The sequence below is a fragment of the Nanorana parkeri genome, unplaced genomic scaffold, assembly GCF_000935625.1.
Source record: "Nanorana parkeri isolate BGI_ZX_2015 unplaced genomic scaffold, ASM93562v1 scaffold697, whole genome shotgun sequence".
NCBI lineage: Eukaryota > Metazoa > Chordata > Amphibia > Anura > Dicroglossidae > Nanorana > Nanorana parkeri.
Genome location: NW_017306965.1, coordinates 13,841 through 33,220, shown reverse-complemented (window position 1 = coordinate 33,220; position 19,380 = coordinate 13,841). Strand labels below are relative to the sequence as shown.

General features: G+C 41.5%; 1 protein-coding gene across 1 annotated transcript in view; it reads right to left on the bottom strand.

The window, feature by feature from the left end:
* Positions 1–17,227, bottom strand: part of LOC108792910 — a 31,436-nt gene extending 14,209 nt beyond the window's left edge. Inside the window, exons 1-2 of the mRNA XM_018563797.1 lie at positions 17,057–17,227; positions 7,404–7,613 (exon numbers count right to left, since the gene is read on the bottom strand). Of these exons, the coding sequence (XP_018419299.1) occupies positions 7,404–7,613; positions 17,057–17,209 (363 nt within the window). The 5' untranslated portion in view covers positions 17,210–17,227. The remainder of the gene's footprint in view (positions 1–7,403; positions 7,614–17,056) is intronic.
* Positions 17,228–19,380: the final 2,153 nt, after the last annotated feature.

Genomic DNA, 19,380 nt, shown 5'->3' with positions numbered 1-19,380 from the left:
TTGCAGAAGGTGGAAGATACACCTGAAAGGGCAGCGAACAGGAATACCGTGCACTGGAGATGTTAGGCTGAGGTACAGAGAATGCAAGTAAAAAGGAGGAAGCAAACTCACAATGGCTCGAGTGGGAAACACAGAAGTAGTTAGGCAACAAAGGCAGTATAGAGAGACTCACAGCACACTGGTGAAAGCAATTGAAGGTCTGCAGCAATATTTAAAGGTACACACTGGAATTACCCTAAGGCAGGGGCACAAAGAGCGAAGCAGGGGATAAAGCCAAACAGAGATACCAGCCGGATACAAGGAAGCCAAAAACGCAGGGAAAGGGGATCACAAGAGAAACAAGTGGTACGAAACAAGGCAAAAGACTTGTTGCTCAAACCAAGAGCAACAAGTGAGGTAGTCCTAAATAGGGTAGGAGGAGTGCAGATTGGCTGCAGCCCTGTTAAACACCATAGGCTGACAGCCCAGCACCAGGGAGCAAAAGGAAAATCCGCCACGGATTTCTGGATATTGTGACACTCCTGAAGACAGAAGAAAAGTAAAGTATGTGCTGCTGTGAATATGGAGGATTCAAGTGAACCTGTTGATTTTCTCTACATGGGCAAAGCACAGATTCACTTTAAAAAAAACAATAAGATGTCATGCAGAACACTGAAGGCAGTGATACCAAAGTTGATTAGAACAATGTTTGGGGAAGAGTGTCAGACTGCTGGAAAGTCGGGCTGCTGCTTTTTGTGATAGAACCAAGGTCCAGTTTTCCTATGTGCTGGAAGCACCACAGAGTCCAGACCTTAACCCCATTGAGAATCTTTGGGATGTGCTGGTGAAGACTTTCCTTAGTGGTCCGACTCTCCCCTCATCACTACAAGATCTTGGTGAAAAATGAATGCAACTCTGGACAGAAATAAATGTTGTGACATCACATAAGCTTATCGAAATGATGCCATGGCAAATATGTGCCGTAATCAAAGCTAAAGGTGGTCTAACAAAATATGTGTGTGACTTTTTTTTGGCCAGGCAGTGTAATAGAGAGACAAAGGACAATAATGACTGGACCTCAGTGATTGAATAAATCCAGGACTATATTCTATTCATTTCTCAACAGCACACCATAACTTCTGCCTACTCTAATCAAAAGAATGATATGTTTTGGCTGGAGTTGGGCCTTAGATGTGAAGCATACATAATTAAAAGATACTCGGAGTGAAATGTGTTTTTAAATGGATACCAAGATCACTGAGAATCTTAAGGCAGAACTCCAAGATAATAGTTAAAAGAGCACAGAAAAAATATGTGTAAATGTGAATGGTATAACCCAACAAAGGAAATAGGGAAACGTAGAAGAGTAACGGCAGAAAGAGACCAATTAATCTGTTGAGTCTGTGCTGCTTTTTATTTATTTATTACATTTGTGTCTGAGTGTAGACCTGTTGAAAGTCTGGTCCAAGGGTCCACTACTCTTTTGGTAAAAGAGTGTAATATTTTCTAATTTTATTTCACTTCAGCTCGTAATCCAAACATTTGGATGACTTCACGATTTTTAATGTTTACTTTGCCACCTGCCGAATGTACCATGTGGAAAAAAAAGTGTGTGAATCACAAAATTGGCTAAACAGTATAATTATATCTAATTATAAATGTTTGGCTGTTAAACAGTTTATCTTTATGTATTTCAGCCGTGTCTCTAGCTTTGAGTTCCACTTTATGTGAACTAGCATTATGACATTTTGTACATACCAGGAAGTTTAATAGATTTCATTATTAACCAAGATTTATTACATTGGCTAAAAGCAGAAAATTATGGCTTCTTACACTCAAAATAACTATATTTTTCATTAACTTCAGATCCTATCAGTGGTAGATATTAACGTTAACAAGATTTGGTCCATTAATATGTAAAGTTTCATCATCTGAAGCCTTGCAAAACCTATAGTTTATTCTGGCTTTTTATTATTGGCAAGACATTTATGTGGAACTTATTCTGTATCTGAGGTCAAGACATTTCTACTTCAAGTCTATTTCTGTTCTTTTTCAAATGCTAATATATGCAATGATATACCTTTTAGGCCCAATCTGTGCAGACAGTATGAATACTTGTCGGCTTGGCAGAATTCACAGGCAGCTTAACACTTCAATGAGACACACAAGAATGCAACACAGTTTTGCTTCAGATAAATGCACTGCAAAGGATGTTTTTTTCAGTCTTTTAAACTGTAAGTAGACAACTACTTTCCTAGGCCCTGTCCCTCTTTAGAAAGTGAAACAAACTTAGCAGCACAGTGAGAAGCAGGCAGTGTCTAGCTAGAGATTGTACTAGCTAGTGCAAAAACAGGAGAGAAACAGGGAAACACACCAAGGGCACAAATATAAACAGGCTTATGTGGCAGCACTTCTTTCAATGCATTCTAGAAGACCCGATAGGCATTTAGAGGGAGTTTCCAACCACATAAGGATTCCTATAATCACTAGGTGGACTATCCCTTGATTATAGTCTTTACAGTGCAGCGCAAAGTCACTCCACTGGTCAGCAATCAGCTGCAATTGATTTTGCTATGGGCCAGCCAACTGAAACAACAAAATATGTGTAAATGGCTGGTACTTAAGAAAAATGGTTGCAATTTAAAGGGATATATAGGCAAAAAGGTTTTGTGGGTTTAACACCGCGGATGTCAACTGGTTAACAGCGGTTTAAACTTACCTGTTATCGCCGCGCGCTCCCGCCTGAGAATCTGAAGCTGCTCAGGCGGCCACAAAGCATCTTGGGACAGGCGCATGTGCAGTTCGGATTTTCGGCCAGGAGACGAGCAGAGACGCAAGGTAAGTCTATGGACGCGTGCACCCGCATGCGGAAACCCGCGGGATAGGAAGTGCCTGCAAGCAGAGAGGAGTCAGCGCTGGATCGGAAAACCGCCGCACCGCTGGAGGGACAGATGAAAATATCAGGAAAGAAAAACAATATCGGATTAAGAGACATCATTTAAGGTAAGTGCTAACATTAACATGGGGGAGGGGAAAAATTGACTTTAATGTCACTTTAAATTAAAATACACATTTTATTTCTGATTCAAGGGGTTTGTTTCTACTGAGCACTTCAACTCAATTTTACAGTTTCTTTCCAATGAGCACACATCTTTTTCTAGCATAGTTGCCAACACCTGAATACAGATGAGTGCAATGAATAAACATCTATTTTATTGTTTCTTGCCTTACCTATGAATGATCTGTGTTAAGATAACTACCTGTGTGAAGATAATAATATAAGGGCAGCTTGACATTTACCTGAATACTTGCCTTCCTAAGCCACAGTTTATGGGAGCTCACTAAAAACTAAGGCTTGCGTAATCCCTCAAAGAAATGGAGTGTTCCCACTCCACTCCCACATCCCCTTATCAAACAACAAGGGTGTATTGTTCCACCATTGTTTTCATTGCCAGAAGGCCAAACCTTTAAAAGGCATATAGTCCCACTATTGTTTTCATTGTCAGAAGGCCATAACATCGATCTGCATTCAATATTATGAAAAGAACTCTGTTGCATATAAAATGATGAACTACAATTCCAAACTTCCTGAGGAGGTAGCACTGCTGTTGCATTTTGGGACTACTTCTTCTGTATATGGTAATACCAGACAGCCAGAGTGGTCCTATACATAATGTTACATCATCATCAGGTCAAAAGCAGATAGGTATCATGAATCATGAATTTTGTTTTAGGGGACTTGGCATATGGTATACTCCTTCTGTATTGTCAAGCGTTACTGGGTTCTACAATACCCTTTAGTTCCTCTGTTTTTCTATTTGGTTAAATAGAGGATACTATTTCTGCTAAGTATTCTAAGATCCATTTTTGCCTGGTATGTTTCTATGCAAAAAGGGACATTGTTTCGGAATTGAAACCAACCTCTCACAGCAAAATCATAAACAAACTCCATTAGCAAAATTGAACCTATAAATATGCTGACAGATTTTATAAAATCTGTTCTCCACGGTTGGCACGGGATCTAGCGACTTATTAATAGTATACTTGTAAACTGCTGACACAAACCCTGCATTGAAGTTTATGCAAGCCCTAAGAATAAACTTCTGTATTCACTCACTTTTGGTCTGTTAAATATACCATTGAAAGTGTTTAGTTATATCTGTTTGATAAGTGCAAAAAAATGCCTGTTGATGCCGCCACAAATCCAGGGAGTAGTTAAATGCTTCTATACTCTTATTAACTTATCGGTCCTATTCAGTCCAAGGGTAATGTCTGCATCGGATGCAGTCACTTTACATCAGTGTATAGTGGTGAATTGCTTCACCTCTAGCAGCCACCTTTCTCCTTAAGGATAGTGCGCCTAGCGGTACTTGGATGCCCCCAGGGCTTAAACTTTTCACTCTGGCTATAAAGTTTGCAGGCGACCCCCCTGGAGCAACGGAGTAGTTCAGAAATCAAGATAGCAGACAGGATCTGGATTCAAAATAAAAGACAGGAACTCTCTCATAGAAGTCAGGTAACAAGACAAATACAGGACACCACATACAAGACGGTACAGGATTCAGGAAATAAGACAGGTACAGGATTCAAGACAGGACTTGGATGCAAATACAAGATCAAGATATACAAGGTAAGATAATGGCTTGTGCAGACAGGACTAGACCAAACTATCACAAGCCCAGAGCCCTGGGCTTATGATGCCTAAATGAAGCACTGATAACCACCCCCCGAACTGAGAGTGGCATGTAGCCAGGCTGATCAGCCCGCAGCTGGCTGAGGGTATGTGGCCACAAGCAACCACCAGAGGGAGCTGAAATGTTTGCCACAGACATAGGAGCATTAGAAATGCTTATAACAGGTAATAATAACACTAACTTACTGCACTGTATCTATGGAGGAGAATCCTTGTCACCCAAGGACAGGAAGTGTGTTAAGACTCCAGAACACCTACTCCCTATGTTATGAAGATAAGTAGAGAGGGACATGTCATGTAGACCTAATGCACTTTCTGTCCTTGTGTGACAGTGCTGCTCCCTCATAGACAACACAGTGAGAGAACCTTGTCACCCTACTACAGGAAGTGTGTTACATGGCAGGATCACCCGGTAAAAATAAAGGAAAAATGTCTGAAAGAAGAAAACTAATGCAACCACCACATCTAAGGACTGGTAAGCTGTGATACAATAATTTTTTTGTTCTTGGGTTTAGATACACATTACTAACGTAATTCTTTATGTTCCCAGATGTACATGGAGATCCTGATATGGGACTTGAGGTGGGATGTTGTTTTAAGAGAGGGGCAGGGCCTGAAGGAACTGCTATTGTTCTTGTTATTTGCCACTTCTACTACTGTATACTGTAGTCCCCAAAAAAAGCAACACAAATGTATACAAATGTATACTAATGTTCAACTATTAAAATAAGCTTTAAAATGCATCATGCCCGGACTTACTTACATGACAAACCAAGGACTCAAACAATTTTGTTAATATTTAAAGACTCAATTTCTCCGCTGGCTTGATGCATTTTATCTCTGTAGTATTACCATATTCTTATTTGACTAAAATGTCTTTTATCAAACAGGCTTTGAATTTAAATTCTGCATATGGGTACTTAGCTTTCTAAAAATGCCTGCCGAGCTAAGAATATAAATGTTCTCTTATTCTGGTATAAATGTGTTAGCTCAAGGCATACCGATGATACAATTACTGTTACCAGTTGATTATGTAAATTCTGATTAAAATGATGAGAACACACTGAGGTCACAGGAACAAATGCATTCAATTTGAACGCCAATCAAACTTTTTTTCAGTTTTAGAAAGTGGAGAGGAGTTAGAACCATCCTTTTTTGTAGCATTGTTGGGAAAAGTTTGCCTGAGTTCCTTTCACAATGCTACCAGGACAGGGAGTGGGGAAAAATCTTCAACAGGAACAGCAGTAAGAAGTGGTTGCAACAACTGATATTGCTATAGGGGGAGGCTGAGGAGCCTTTCACATAGAAAAGTGGAACGCATGCGCCGACCCACTAAACATGGGGTCGCGACCCACTTTTGGGTCACGACCCACCAGTTGAGAACCAAGGGTCTAAGTGACACATTCAGACTCCAGAGCTAAGTCAACAAATATGAATCTTTCATAAGTAAGTCTACACAATTATAATAATTAAATATTACATTATAATAATTCAATATTTAATATAATTTAATAAGAAGTAATGAAGATAAAAACATATCATTCAAGTATTTTTAAATAGTGCATTCTTCTAACACTGGACGATACTTTTGTTTTTTTAGTTTTATGGAGTGGTCACGTGATTGCAGGGCCACTCTTCCCATCCTTCAAACATCTTATATTCGGGACGGCTTATACTCGAGTATATACGGTACTGATACTTGTTCAAGTACTCACGGATACAAGTACTGATGCATTTTTGTTTATTGTCATGTGACTGTTTTTCTAAAATAATACAAACTAATGATTTCAGGACAGAGGTGGAGCGCCAGAGCCAGGTCCCAGCTACAACTGCTGCAACCCTGGTAGTTCTCCTAAAAATGTCAAGTATTGGCACTGGTATCTGAACTGGTATCTGAACATCCCTACTTCAAACCGAAGGGCAAAGCTGCATCGACTATGGGGGAGGCATGGTTGTGCCACCCCCCCTTTCCTCTCTTAACGCCATTCTGTGGTGTTGGAGAATGCTTTCTTAAAGTGATATTATTATTATTATTATTATTCAGGATTTATATAGCGCCAAAAACCTTTAGTGTTTTTTTTTATTTTTAAATTGGAGGCCCACAATTATAGAAATACAGCATTAATTTTGTTTAAAAATGATCAATTCCTCGTTCTCTAGTGGGTCTCCGCCCCCTGCACGGGTGCCTCCATCAGCTAGCCGGCTGCTATGGAAGCACCAGTCCGTGACCATGCCCTGAAGTAGCTGTGTGCATCTATAAACAAACAATCTGCCATTGCTGTGGGGCAGCCCCTACACTGCAAGGGTTAACTGCTTGTTAATATCTAAGGGAAGATTCTAAAGGACTTTTACTTACCTGATCCCTGCCCCTGCAGGCCCCAAGACCAGAACTCAGAATCTCTTCCTCCTGCCCTTCAGCAGTCAGAGAACCACTGACATCATCACATACAATATAGGGTCAATAGCCCTCCACTAAAAACGAGGATACCAAGGCACAGCCTACAAGCCATAGTATAAGAGGCACAAGATGAAAGCCGACTGCTGGGGGAGCGGGGATCAGGTAAGTAACAATTCTTTACACAAGATTTATAGCTGGTACTGCGGGCATGGAGGTACCTTACCCATGCTCCTATACTACAATGATCCCATGCCAGAGCCTCTAGAAACGTATACACACACTTACACAACAGTTTAATTTATGTTGACAAAAAAAAAAAGTTTCTCAACTTACAGCAGAATTCGGAGTGTATCTCAGAAACCGAACAACTTTGGCGTCCGAAGCTGGGCAGGCTAAAGCCATATATCGATTGCGAAAGGTCCCATAGATTTTCAGGTGAAATCCCGGCTTGCCTAAAGTTTCCTTTCCACCACCGGCAACATCAATTCCATAGGCTGACAGATCAAAATGTAGATTGTGGGTTCGGATCTCTGGAGTTGGCACCTGTGTTGATGAAAAGTCAAACAAGACAGATTCAAAATACAAACTTCAAATACATTTTGCGATTCACTAGCTTAGAAAAAGCATAGGTATTTTAATGAGTCTTGATCTTAGCAAGCACAGCAAAACTCAGACTAGGAGGAGCAGCAAAATGAGTCAATCAGACTTTGCTGTATGCACATGTGCTGGCAGGGAAGATGCTGACTGGAGAAGACAGCAAAGCTGATGACTTATCAATGTGTTCCTGCTTCTCCACTATCTAATCAGCAGGCTGTGGGCGAGAAGGTGGGGTTACCAACTTTGCTTCAAGTGAAACCTGAACACTATAGCGGCGCGCACAGCAACTTTTTTCCGGAGAATATACGAGAGAGCAAGGAGAGACAGCAGGGAGAGGGAGTAAGGAGACTGACTATAGAGGACTACAAATCCCAGCAATACATTATACAGCAATACAAAGTTATATGACGCTACATACTCTGTGTTGCTCCGGGGTGGCAGCCTGATGTCTCAAGTGGCCTGTGCGGGCTCTCACTAGGGCTGTGCATGCCCTCGGGTGGACTCTGCGGGCTCTCGGGTGGGCTGTGCGGGCTCTCGGGTGGGCTATGTAACCCGGACACAGCATTCTTAACCCAGACTAACCGGGTCAATCCCGGACAGGTGGCATCCCTACGGGAACGTGACACTACTATATACCCTAACAGAGAAACAGATGTCACCTTCTTGAGACTGTGCTGTCTAGCAGGGGTACATGAATCACAAAATTGGCTGGGCAGAATAACAGATCATTCATATGTGATATTAAATCGTGTAATTAGCGGTTTTCCTAAAGTTCAGCTTCAAGCTAGTTTCCTCCGTCATTTAAAATGAAAGATATCCATGATCAAAACCGATGATAACGATGTGATGACAAGCAATTATATTGGCAGCACATTTGAATATCTACTGTATAAGAAGAAAGTGATGTTTCTCATTATGTTTGCAGATGTCTAATCCCCTTTGGTGTAGAGACCGTTTTTTCTCAGAAACAAAGTTAATTATAGTAACTGTATGAAAGATGCATAAACAGTTATACATACACAAATAATCTGTAAATATTTAACAACATATACAGGAAAAATAAAACACTAGAAGATAAATAGAAAATTCCAAACAGAAAAATAATATTTCCTGTCTGGTCCCTTGAAGCAGAACTAACCTCTACAAATACTGTAAAACAAAAAAAACAAAAAAAGGACATGCAAGGTCCCTTCTGCCAAAAAAACATCTTCCACTTTCTCCCATTTTTTTATATTCTTTGTACACTCCATCCAGAATCTGTAAGATGTTGTGAATTGTGTTGGGTGCCCGGTATGATGTAACTGTGCGCAAGCCCTGGAGTTACATCATCAGCGGCACCCAATGGCTGAAAAAGATGACAGGGGTGCCTGGAGAAGTTGGGAGGAAGTGACGACCATGAAGAATGGAGTGGTGACTGACAGCCCACATTGGTCATTGCTGAAGGAAGCCTGCTGTGTCTACTTGCACATTATGACAAAAGCCTGCCTGGCACAGCAGACTTCAGTTATGCTTTAACCACTAAATGGGTATTCCTATGGAAAACCAAGACGCAGCACTTAAAGTGATATTAAAGTCAAAATGTTTTTAAGCTATTTCAAATGCTTATTAAATCCCTTACAATGAATGCTGCTCCTTTTATTATAAGAAATATGTAGGCTGCCTTGCTGACCTCTCCTAAAATAAATGCTGACTGTCCTGCTGATCCAGCAGCTTCAATACTTTCTGACCCGAAACAAGTATGAAGATCAAGAGTGCCTATACAGGTTCCAGGCCAGTGTCTCAGAAAGAACTGAAGCCACTGACTGCCATACAGCTAATGTCTTCAGAAGGGGGTCAGCAATGGCAGCACATGTGTCTCTCAATACAGGCCTCCTTTAATTTTCAAACCTGTGCCGTAAACAAGGCAATTCAAAGCTGATTGGTTGCCACATTTTATTTTCTCCGTGTTATCACAAAGGCTTGTGCAGATGAACCAAAACAATTGCAGCTGGTTGGTAAGGGTTAACATTACGTTGCCAGGAGTGTGTACTTCAGTTTTTGGAGCTTGACTTTTTACTATTTACAAAGCTCTTTATAAGTGTCAATCACTATATTCATCTTTTGTTTGCTGTTCTACGGACAATAACACAGGCTCTATTCACACCCTGCCATGTGAAAATGGATATGGTATGGTTGTGATTTTTTTCTTTTAATATGGTTTAGGGCATGTATTTTCTTGCATCTTTGCATGACATTGGAATTTGTGGTGGTTTTTTTTTAAACGGACATATTTATAAAGCTGATCTGACCTTCACCTTCACCAAACATTTACAACAGGTGATTCCTCCTGCTATATGGGCTTTAAGGTCTCGTTCACACCTAGGCGTATTGCATATGCGCGTCTGATTCGCGGTAAAAAAGTTGCGCGACAAACGCTCGTTTTCGAAGGCTACTTGGCTGTATCCCAATGGAAACGCGCAACAAAACGGCCCAAAGTAGTACATGTACCTTTTCAGGCGTGGGCCGTTTTGTAGCGCGTTAGGGACGGGCGGAAATACGCCAAGGTGGGAACGAGACCATTGAATACAATGGGATTTATATTTTTTAGCGTTTTGTAGAGCGTTCGTCGAGCGTAGAACGCGCTACAAAACGTTCAGGTGTGAACGAGGGCTAAATGACATGATGAATTCACCAGCAGTGAATGTTCTGTCCCCTCTGCACATTGCCCTGTGTATAGCTTGACATGCAGCTAAACCTTCCTATTCTGCAGTAAGCCAGACAGGGTGACATCTTGATGCTTTATTAATAAAACAGGGTTGGGGTGAAACTCATAAAAGAACATGGAAACCTACAATCCGTATATAAAACATGTATAGTGTCAGCTCACAAATACAGAGAGAAACCAGTCCGTTCATACATCTTCAGCTCCATCTTGTTATACTTTGCATTGAGATCTGTTTTTCAATGGATGCTAACACACGGGCACTGAAAAATGTATGGGGCTCGTTCACACCGCTGCGTTGCGTTACTTTGAGCTGGAAAAAAAAGTAGTGAATGTTCTACTTTTATTTTCAGCTTAGCGCAACACAGTGCAATGCAACAGAGTGGTCTGAGCTGGTCCCATTCACACCCATTCATTTTTTGGATTACAGTCTGTTAAAATCTGTTGAAAAACGGATGGCAACGTATCTGGTGTGAATAAGGACTTATGGATACTTACATTGATCCAGCTTGGCTTAAAGCAGAACTAGGGCCACACTTCTATTAACCCTTTCAGTGGGTCTACCCCCGCACTGCACGGGTTGTTGTTTTCATCTAGGGACTAAAATAATAAAGTTATACTCACCCGAACCTGGGAGCCAGCCAGCTACCGCCATGCTCTCTCAAGCCTCCACTGCAGTCAGGGTATGTCCCGCAGCGTCCTCCTGTCCAATACACAGTGTATTGGATGCAAAGACTCACTGGACCTTAGGCCGCTGCAGCGGAGAGGGAGTGAGCCTTGAAGGACCGGCCTTAAAGTAAGCTGCCTCTATGGTTTGGGTGAGTAGGGGAAGGAAGGAACCAGGGAAGGTTAAATATAAGCAGATTAACCTTCAGCTTTAACTTTTTGCAAATAAATACTGACTTTCAGAAACGTTGGAAACTCTGTAGCAAATCATTACGTTGCTGGGTCTTCCAAGATCTGCTTTAAACAGCATCTATTTGCCGCAAGGCATTGAGCCCTCAGCTGAGAGCAGAGTACATATGTGATCTAAATGACTTGCTCACAGAATAATTACACAGTTGTATTTATTCCAATCGACCTGAGGGGAAAAATGAGAACTGTTTGAACAAGAGGTCTTTATTCACGAAGGCAGGATATCATTAATTTAATGACTGTTTACAAAGTCCAATGGTGGAAATTACCTCTCTGCCTTGTTTGTGAGCTTTTCATTAACATCTCTGCACACGGTGTTACCTGAATGTATGCACCACATTGTCAGAACATTCAGGTGTTAGCAGGCAGCTTTGCCTATTGTAGTAAGATAATAAATGGCAACATTTAAAAAAATACAGGGAAATTTACTAAGTTAGGAGATTAGATTAAAACAGACAGACAGACACACACTTACATACAGTATATAACCAGCATTAGAGGCTTGAATGTAAAGAGGTTGTATTTACTTACTCATGTATATATAGGAATTGTATAAATATAAGAAATTAAATATAAATTATGATTACAGATAAAAGGTTACTTGATACATCAGAAATGTAGGACTATAAAGGTAAAGTAAATTATTATAAGAAATAATTATTAAATAAATCAAACTGCAGTATCACAGTTCTATGTGAAAGAATGAACATACAAATCATATCACTATGGTTAAAGTGACACTAAACTCCAGAGTTAAATCTTAAAGATGCATTCAATTACCTTAAAGGAGAACTATGGGGTTAGGGCTTTTCCCCATAGTTCTCCTTAGGGTAACGGGAGGACACAAACTAGCGTCCTCCCGTCACCCTAAGCTCAGTATACCGCAAGCTACCGCTCGCGGTATACTAAGAAGCTGCAGCTGAAGCGGATCCCGACAATTATGTCTGGACCCGCCCAGCTGCGTGAGTGACAGCTGGCTCTGCCTATCCAGAGGCAGAGCCAGCTGTACCCACCCCCTCCACCGTCCGTTCCGCCAGTCAGCGCTGGAGGATCGGAGCGGGGAGGGGGGAATCTAGTCCCTCCCCTGTCACGGCAGAGTGCCGTGACAGGATCGAGAAGTGAGCGAACGCCGGTATGTGTTCGCTCACCTCCCGATCTACTGAGCCGACCTGTGACAGTCTCATTGTCACAGGTCGGCTAGAACTATGAGGATGAGTGAAAAGCACTCACCTCATAGTTCTCCTTTCAATCAGAGATTATTAACCACTCAGCCACTTTTTCAGAGAGGATTACAACAAAATGACTGTGTCACTTGGCCGGGCCACAGCAGGCAACTAAAACTTTTAAACACCATAGAGCAGCATCCATTATAAGTGATTTATCAGCATTTGAAATTGCCTAAACACCTTTTGTCTTTAATATCACTTTAAACAATGAACGAGTTTGCACCTTTAACAATAAGTCAACAATGGCAGCTCCCATATCTCTGTACTGACAGTTACTCTTTAATAAAAAAGCTATTTGAATTGCAAGCAATTATCTGGCTGCCCTGTACCGATGGAAGAAGAAATCTCATAAAAACATTACTCATTGCACTGCCTGGATGGATGATATCATGCTGTTCTCCATCTTAAGATGTACTTTTTATGTTGCCAAAACAAACACCTCAGTGTCTTAACTGTGGCACCCCAAAGATTTATAAAGGCGTTCTATTAAAACAAGCAATGAATCAACACTGACACGTCAAGCTGTCTGAATATTCCTGAATCGGCTTCACTCACGACAGGAGTCGAAGGAGTTTTTTTTTTGCAATGCTTACATTCAATACATTAATGTGACTTGTTATAAGAGCCTGATCTAAACATCATTCTCTTTACATTTTTCCATAAATCATCTCTGAATGTATGGACTAATAAGGAGTCTGCACACACACACTTTGTTTAAACAAAAATCTAACAGAGGTCACTGGGTTTTGTTATAAGACACTTTTATAGAATCCTTATTCCACATATACTATGTTCAACTCGGCCTGTCTGCTCAGTTAAACTTGAGTAAAGGTAAAGATTACTAGTAAATGTCCATATTATCTGGTTAAGTTACCTATAATGTCTGTTGTGCACCTTATTATAACGCTCATACCAGTTCAGGCACTATAACTGTTGCCTGTAGCATCACCTATAGCAACCCTCCATTCAATTTAAACAAGGTGGACTACCAATACTTGGTAGCCTTTAAACCTCGGTGCTATAATTTCTGACCAGATGGCACAAGGTGTGAAAGTAAAGAACAAGATTATCTGTGGCCCTCAAGAGTATCAGGCGCGGACCAGAGGAAAGCACAGCTGGTGAGCATCCTGTAACAAAGTCCGTGCTAATGCTACCTAGCAAAGAGGACATCTGCAGAGTGAGGCCAGCTAATAGAAGTGCTAATAGAAGTGGATGGGCATTGTTGCCAGCGTTGAGTCTGAGTCCCAGCAACCACCATCGCTTTGGTTTGACATAGGAGAGCAGCTGGACCGCAGGCTGACCAATAAGAGCATGAGCTTCTGTTATGCTCCTAACATTTGGGTGCATCTACCAACCTTACACGCCACATTTATTCCTACATTGTAATGGGTACAACATAAGGGTGAGCACTGTAATAAACATGTTACCCACTTGGAACCCCAGTAAATATATGCATATGGCATATTTGGGATATCAGGGCACAAAGAAGACAGTTTTAGAATAAAGGAAGTTATGTGCCAACGCCTTTCACGGTCTGCTATTAGGTATATATGGCAGTTTAGAAACTTAGAACATTAGAATGTAGTACAAAGCCTTACCGAGCTATAACGTTGCTTTAAAACAAGACACATTTAAAAAAGCACACCAGAGCTCTACTCTTGTTTCAGGACTTTGAAGCAAGTGTAACACTATTAAAGGGAGGGGGGGAAAAGATAGGAGGAAAGGAGGAAAGATTTTTCTCTGATGTGCTAAGTAGAGAGAACTTAATTGGACATTGTAGACTCGAGTCCAGACCATAGCCTGCCTTTTTTAAATGGCATGTAAAGCACACGGAGTAACACTGTTCCGCCCTCTGCCTTAAAGGAGAACTATGAGGTGAGTGCTTTTCACTCATCCTCATAGTTCTAGCCGACCTGTGACAATGAGACTGTCACAGGTCGGCTCAGTAGATCGGGAAGTGAGCGAACACATACCGGCATTCGCTCCCTCCTCGATCCTGATCCTACAGCGCTGACTGGTGGAACGGACGGGGGAGGGGGCGGGTACAGCTGGCTCTGCCTCTAGATAGGCAGAGCCAGCTGTCACTCACGCAGCTGAGACATAATTGTCGGGATCCGTTTCAGCTGTAGCGTCTCTGTATACTGCAAGCTATACTGAGCTTAGGGTGATGGGAGGGCGCTAGTTTGTGTCCTCCCGTTACCCTTAGAAGAACTATGGGGAAAAGCCCTAACCCCATAGTTCTCCTTTAAGTGCCACCTTAATAGCAGGTCTTTTTGGAAGGGAACCTGTGAGTATAGTAATTTGGGGTCTGGGACTAACATGACTGCAACCATAATTTTATGAACATGCAAATCCAATATCTTTAAAATAATCTTGTATCAAACCTAGGCAATTCAAATTATCATAAAATGAAAAATGCATATAACTGAGTTTACCTTCTGTGATAACCACAGGTCAAAATAAGATGCAGATGTTTATAGGCAGTTGAGGTTATGTCCCTTTTAAATTTAAAGTGTATCTAAATCCACAAACACAAATGTAATGTATTACAGTCTACCAGTCCTTAGATGGGGTGGTTGCACGAGTGTCCTTTTTCAGGCCCTTTCTCCTTTATTATTATCTGGAAATCCTGTGAATAGCAAACTTTGTCACTCATCCACTGCATTAATAGAGCAAGCCGTGGTTGCCACCCAGGCCGGACTGCTACCATGCCTGCCTTTGTTCATCTTCATTACTTGGGGAGATTATCACTTTACAGAAAGAAGACCACATTGTTTTATGCCCCCAGGTCATCTCACAGGGAGTGACCAGGATACTGTACTTCTGGCATAATCACAGGTATTTTCTATACATGCTGAAAAGAAAATGTAGCCACCACATCTAAGGACTGTTATGGTCCAATATATTACATTTTTGTTCTTTAGTTTAGGTATCCTTTAATGCTATGGGTGGATCCTTCCCATTCCACTGGCATTTATACATAGTGGCTCCTATATTGTCTGCTTCATTAGCTGTTTCAAAAGCACATCTACTTTCCCCAAAAAGGGCAGCCTAAGGAGACTGTCAAAATTCAGCAGCTAAACACGTACCTCCACATCTAACTGCTCTTGGCTCTGGCATACTGTATATGTAGAGGGCAGTGACACATGGCCATCACACGAAGGACACAGGTGTCTCAGGCATGTGGGCTGTGAAATTCAGCTCGACATTCTTTATACTATGGAAAAGTTAAGATGGCAGAGCCCAATGGGGAAATAACTGGGTCACAGGACAGACTGGAGTACAGTTTTTGGCTTCTGCAGCTTTTGATAACTGAATAGTTTATATTTAGCAAAGGGCTTCTGTAAATGCTGGAAAATGAGATGGTTGTTTTAAAGGAAGGAGTATGTTAAAAAACACAAGGGCATATCTGCAGAATTTTATTGGAGTTACTTATGGACATTATGAAAATGAGTGCTGTAGTGAATCCAATTTCCTGTAAGCAGGATGTTCCTGTGTGCAATAAATACATTATAAATGACAATGGAACACAATTGAATGTTTAACCAAACCACTATTTCTACATGGGGAAATGTAACATTTTAGTGTTATTGAAGGTGTGATTTGCTTCAGGCTCGGTAACTTCCTTGAAATGTATTCAACCACTAAAGAAGATATTCAGTTCAGGTACAATCTAGTTGGTATGTCTTTGTTTTATTGCAAGATCTAGAATTAGAGATTTAAACCCCAGCACCTCCAGTCCCCAGCTCCTATACTTATAAATGGACTATTTTGGACTCAGACCACTTAATCAGCAGTAACTGCTATCGGGCACAAAATATAATGAAGATAAAGTCAACATGTCAATACTGACATGTTTGTAAACTGGCATAAGTAGTATTCTGGTGACCTAGAGGTGCCTGTGCATACCATATGTCCCCTTGTAAAGCACCCTAGGAACCTTCAAACCCTGGGTATTCAATACTTACGTTGTAAAAGGTAGCCTCCAGGTGCAGCTTTTCACAATTTTCATATTGAGCACCTTGGGTTTAGGTTCTTGGGGCACGGAGGTAAGGAAACCTAAGGTGTGTACATCACGTCAGTAGCGAGTAATTTTACTTTTAATGTTAAGTTGACCTGGCCTTAGAAAAGCCTAAGGTGCTAAGGTGTCAGCACACTATGGTGCCTACAGTTACATGTCTTAGTTTTGATCCTTGTGGAGCATCTTCCTTGGATCCAAGGCCCAGGCGGCACACAGGGCCTTAACTTCTTTACATGTTATTATTTTGCTCCCCACCTGCCAAGTGCTTGTAGTGCCTGCTCAGACTCTGGTATTTAACAGATAAATGACAGGGAAGAACATAGCATCAGCAGGGTTGAGGTTTAGGTTTCAGCTGATGTCCTGTATAGCATGGCCCAAGGATCCAAGGGACTCAACTAGAACGTAGGTATCAACATAAAGACCAGTCACCACAAGGTATGTCAGCACTGTTCTTACCTTTTTAAGCCAGTTCAGTTTCAATTTAATTTAAATGTTAAAAATGTATTATTAATATTAAATTCCTTACCTGCCTCTGGTCTAATCTGTCAAATGCTGCATTGGCCCCATATGCATTACAGGATTTCACAATGTATTCTGAGTTGACACCAAGCAGAAAACTTGACTCTCCACAAGATCCATCAGCAACTATCATGATCCTGGGCCATGCATCTTGTGACATCTTCCTTATGTACTCATCTGTAAACTAAACACATACAATCAATTAATTTCTAGTTACATAAAAAAGGTGAATTTGGAGAGTACTATACGTTGTTTGCTGAACTGTTCGTTCCAGTATATGGCATTACATTCCCCAACTGGGGACAGAGCAGTGACGTTTTTTTTAGTATGGTGTATAATAATTAGAACCTCTGTCAGGTTTGACCTCGGCTTGTCCTGACCCAGCTTCTGTCTTCCAATGCTGTACTGCACAGCTCGCCTGTTACTGACCCGGCTCAGCTCTGATTCCGCTTATCTGATATCCTGCATGCTTCTGGCTGACTACCTGCCTGGTGCTTCACTCCTGTGTCTTCAGCATCTCTACTCAGTGGCACCCGTGCCTCACGCAGTCCGTTCGCCCCTGTTTTACTCTCAGGGGCGCTCAGACCAGCGCTGCAAGGGAAGGTCCTTCTCGTCATCTCAGATTCACAACAGGTACATGACAGAAAGTTTTAGTATGTGATGCTCTTCAAATTATCATCCAGGGCAACAGTGAGAAATACAATTTTGTGGACCTGTAGCAATGTATTTGTCCCATAGTTTCCCAGACCAGACTAATTTTTTTTTTTAATCTCAGGATATTTTTATCATTGTTGAACTGATATGTTCCACAACTTTCCAAAAATGATACAGATGAACAACACAATCTTTTTTTTTTTTTTCTAGAAAATGTTTGAGTACATTTCAAAATGATTAAAATCCAGTTTTATCTTCCTCATAATGGTAGAAATGGAGTCAGGGTGGATCAAAGACTAATATGCTAATTGTCTCATTGTGCCTCATTTTTTCAATGTTCCCCTATCCCCAGCAGAAGAACCCTGCACGCTGCATAGGAGGTTACACGATTGCAGCTCAGTACCATAAAAGCAGTGACCTCTGTGCAGCAGTCCGACCCCCCAACCCCACCACAAGCACCACTCATCACCACAGCTTTCTTTCCCCATCAAGTGCTGTTGCATGTAGCACTGTAGTGATGACAATGTGTATGTGTGTGTTTAATAAATCTTTGATGAAAATACAACCCTTATGTGATACAATGTGCCATGGCATAAAGCTGTTCTCAAACAGTCCTCCTCCCCTATCCTGGTGGTCTCTGTGTTCCAACCAGGCGTAATTGTACTGACTACATCGTGTGCAGCTTCCCAGCAGTCTCAGGAACGTTTTCTCCTTGTTCCGCCTGTTTTTTTACTGTTTGGAGTGTTGAAGATGGGATGCTGCCTTGTCTGGCTAAATTAACAGTTCCATTAGGGCAGCAACAACCCCAAATTCTGTGGGGAAAGCGGTCCAGGCCTCTGTACCATCGCCTAATTACACAGTTATGCGAGGAGACTGGGGGTGCAGATCCAGCAGGAGGCTAGCAGCACTATCCTCATCCAATTCACAGGCCACACACTTGTCACTGAAGCCCATCTACACCTCCCTAGGGGGTTGATGGGCATCTTCACAATAAATGAAGTGCTGAACTTACATCAGACCCTTTTCAGAGGGTTATTGCGGTGTTATGCATGCAGAGACAACCTGCATATTCACACCTGTATCTCAAGGTCATAGATTGCAGGCTTGTGGCCTAACCAGCCTCCCACAGAGGGGAGAGCCTGAAAATATTCTTCTCTACATGGTGGCTTCCCGGAATCTCTCCTTCCTACGCTGGAGAATTTTTAGTAACAGCCCACTAGCACTGACTAGGGGGCCCTATCAGCACTATACTTCCCAAAAGGAGGAGGCAGCATTTGCCACCATACTACGCATTCAAAGCAAGCAAGACTGAATTTATTTTCTTTTCGTCATGTCCTAAATTAAAGCTTGTTCTTAGGACCTCGTAAAACAAGCGGATGTCTTCACTAAATATTTTCCTTGCTAAATTTCCTTCAACACCAATGCCATGAAGTTCATCTAACCTCCAGTCATTTCAAATTGGCTCCCGTCCTTCCTGTGTTACAACACATTTGAACAAAGTGGTTATTGGTAATTAGAATAAACAACTAGAAAACCACTTGGCTTAAAACTGCATTTTTATGTGTTTGCCTATTGTACTCATGGAGAGGCCAAACAACCCTCGCTATGGCAGCTAACCAGCATTCTGAGCAGACTCCAGGGAAAAACAACGCTAGAAATATCTAATTAAATATAGCT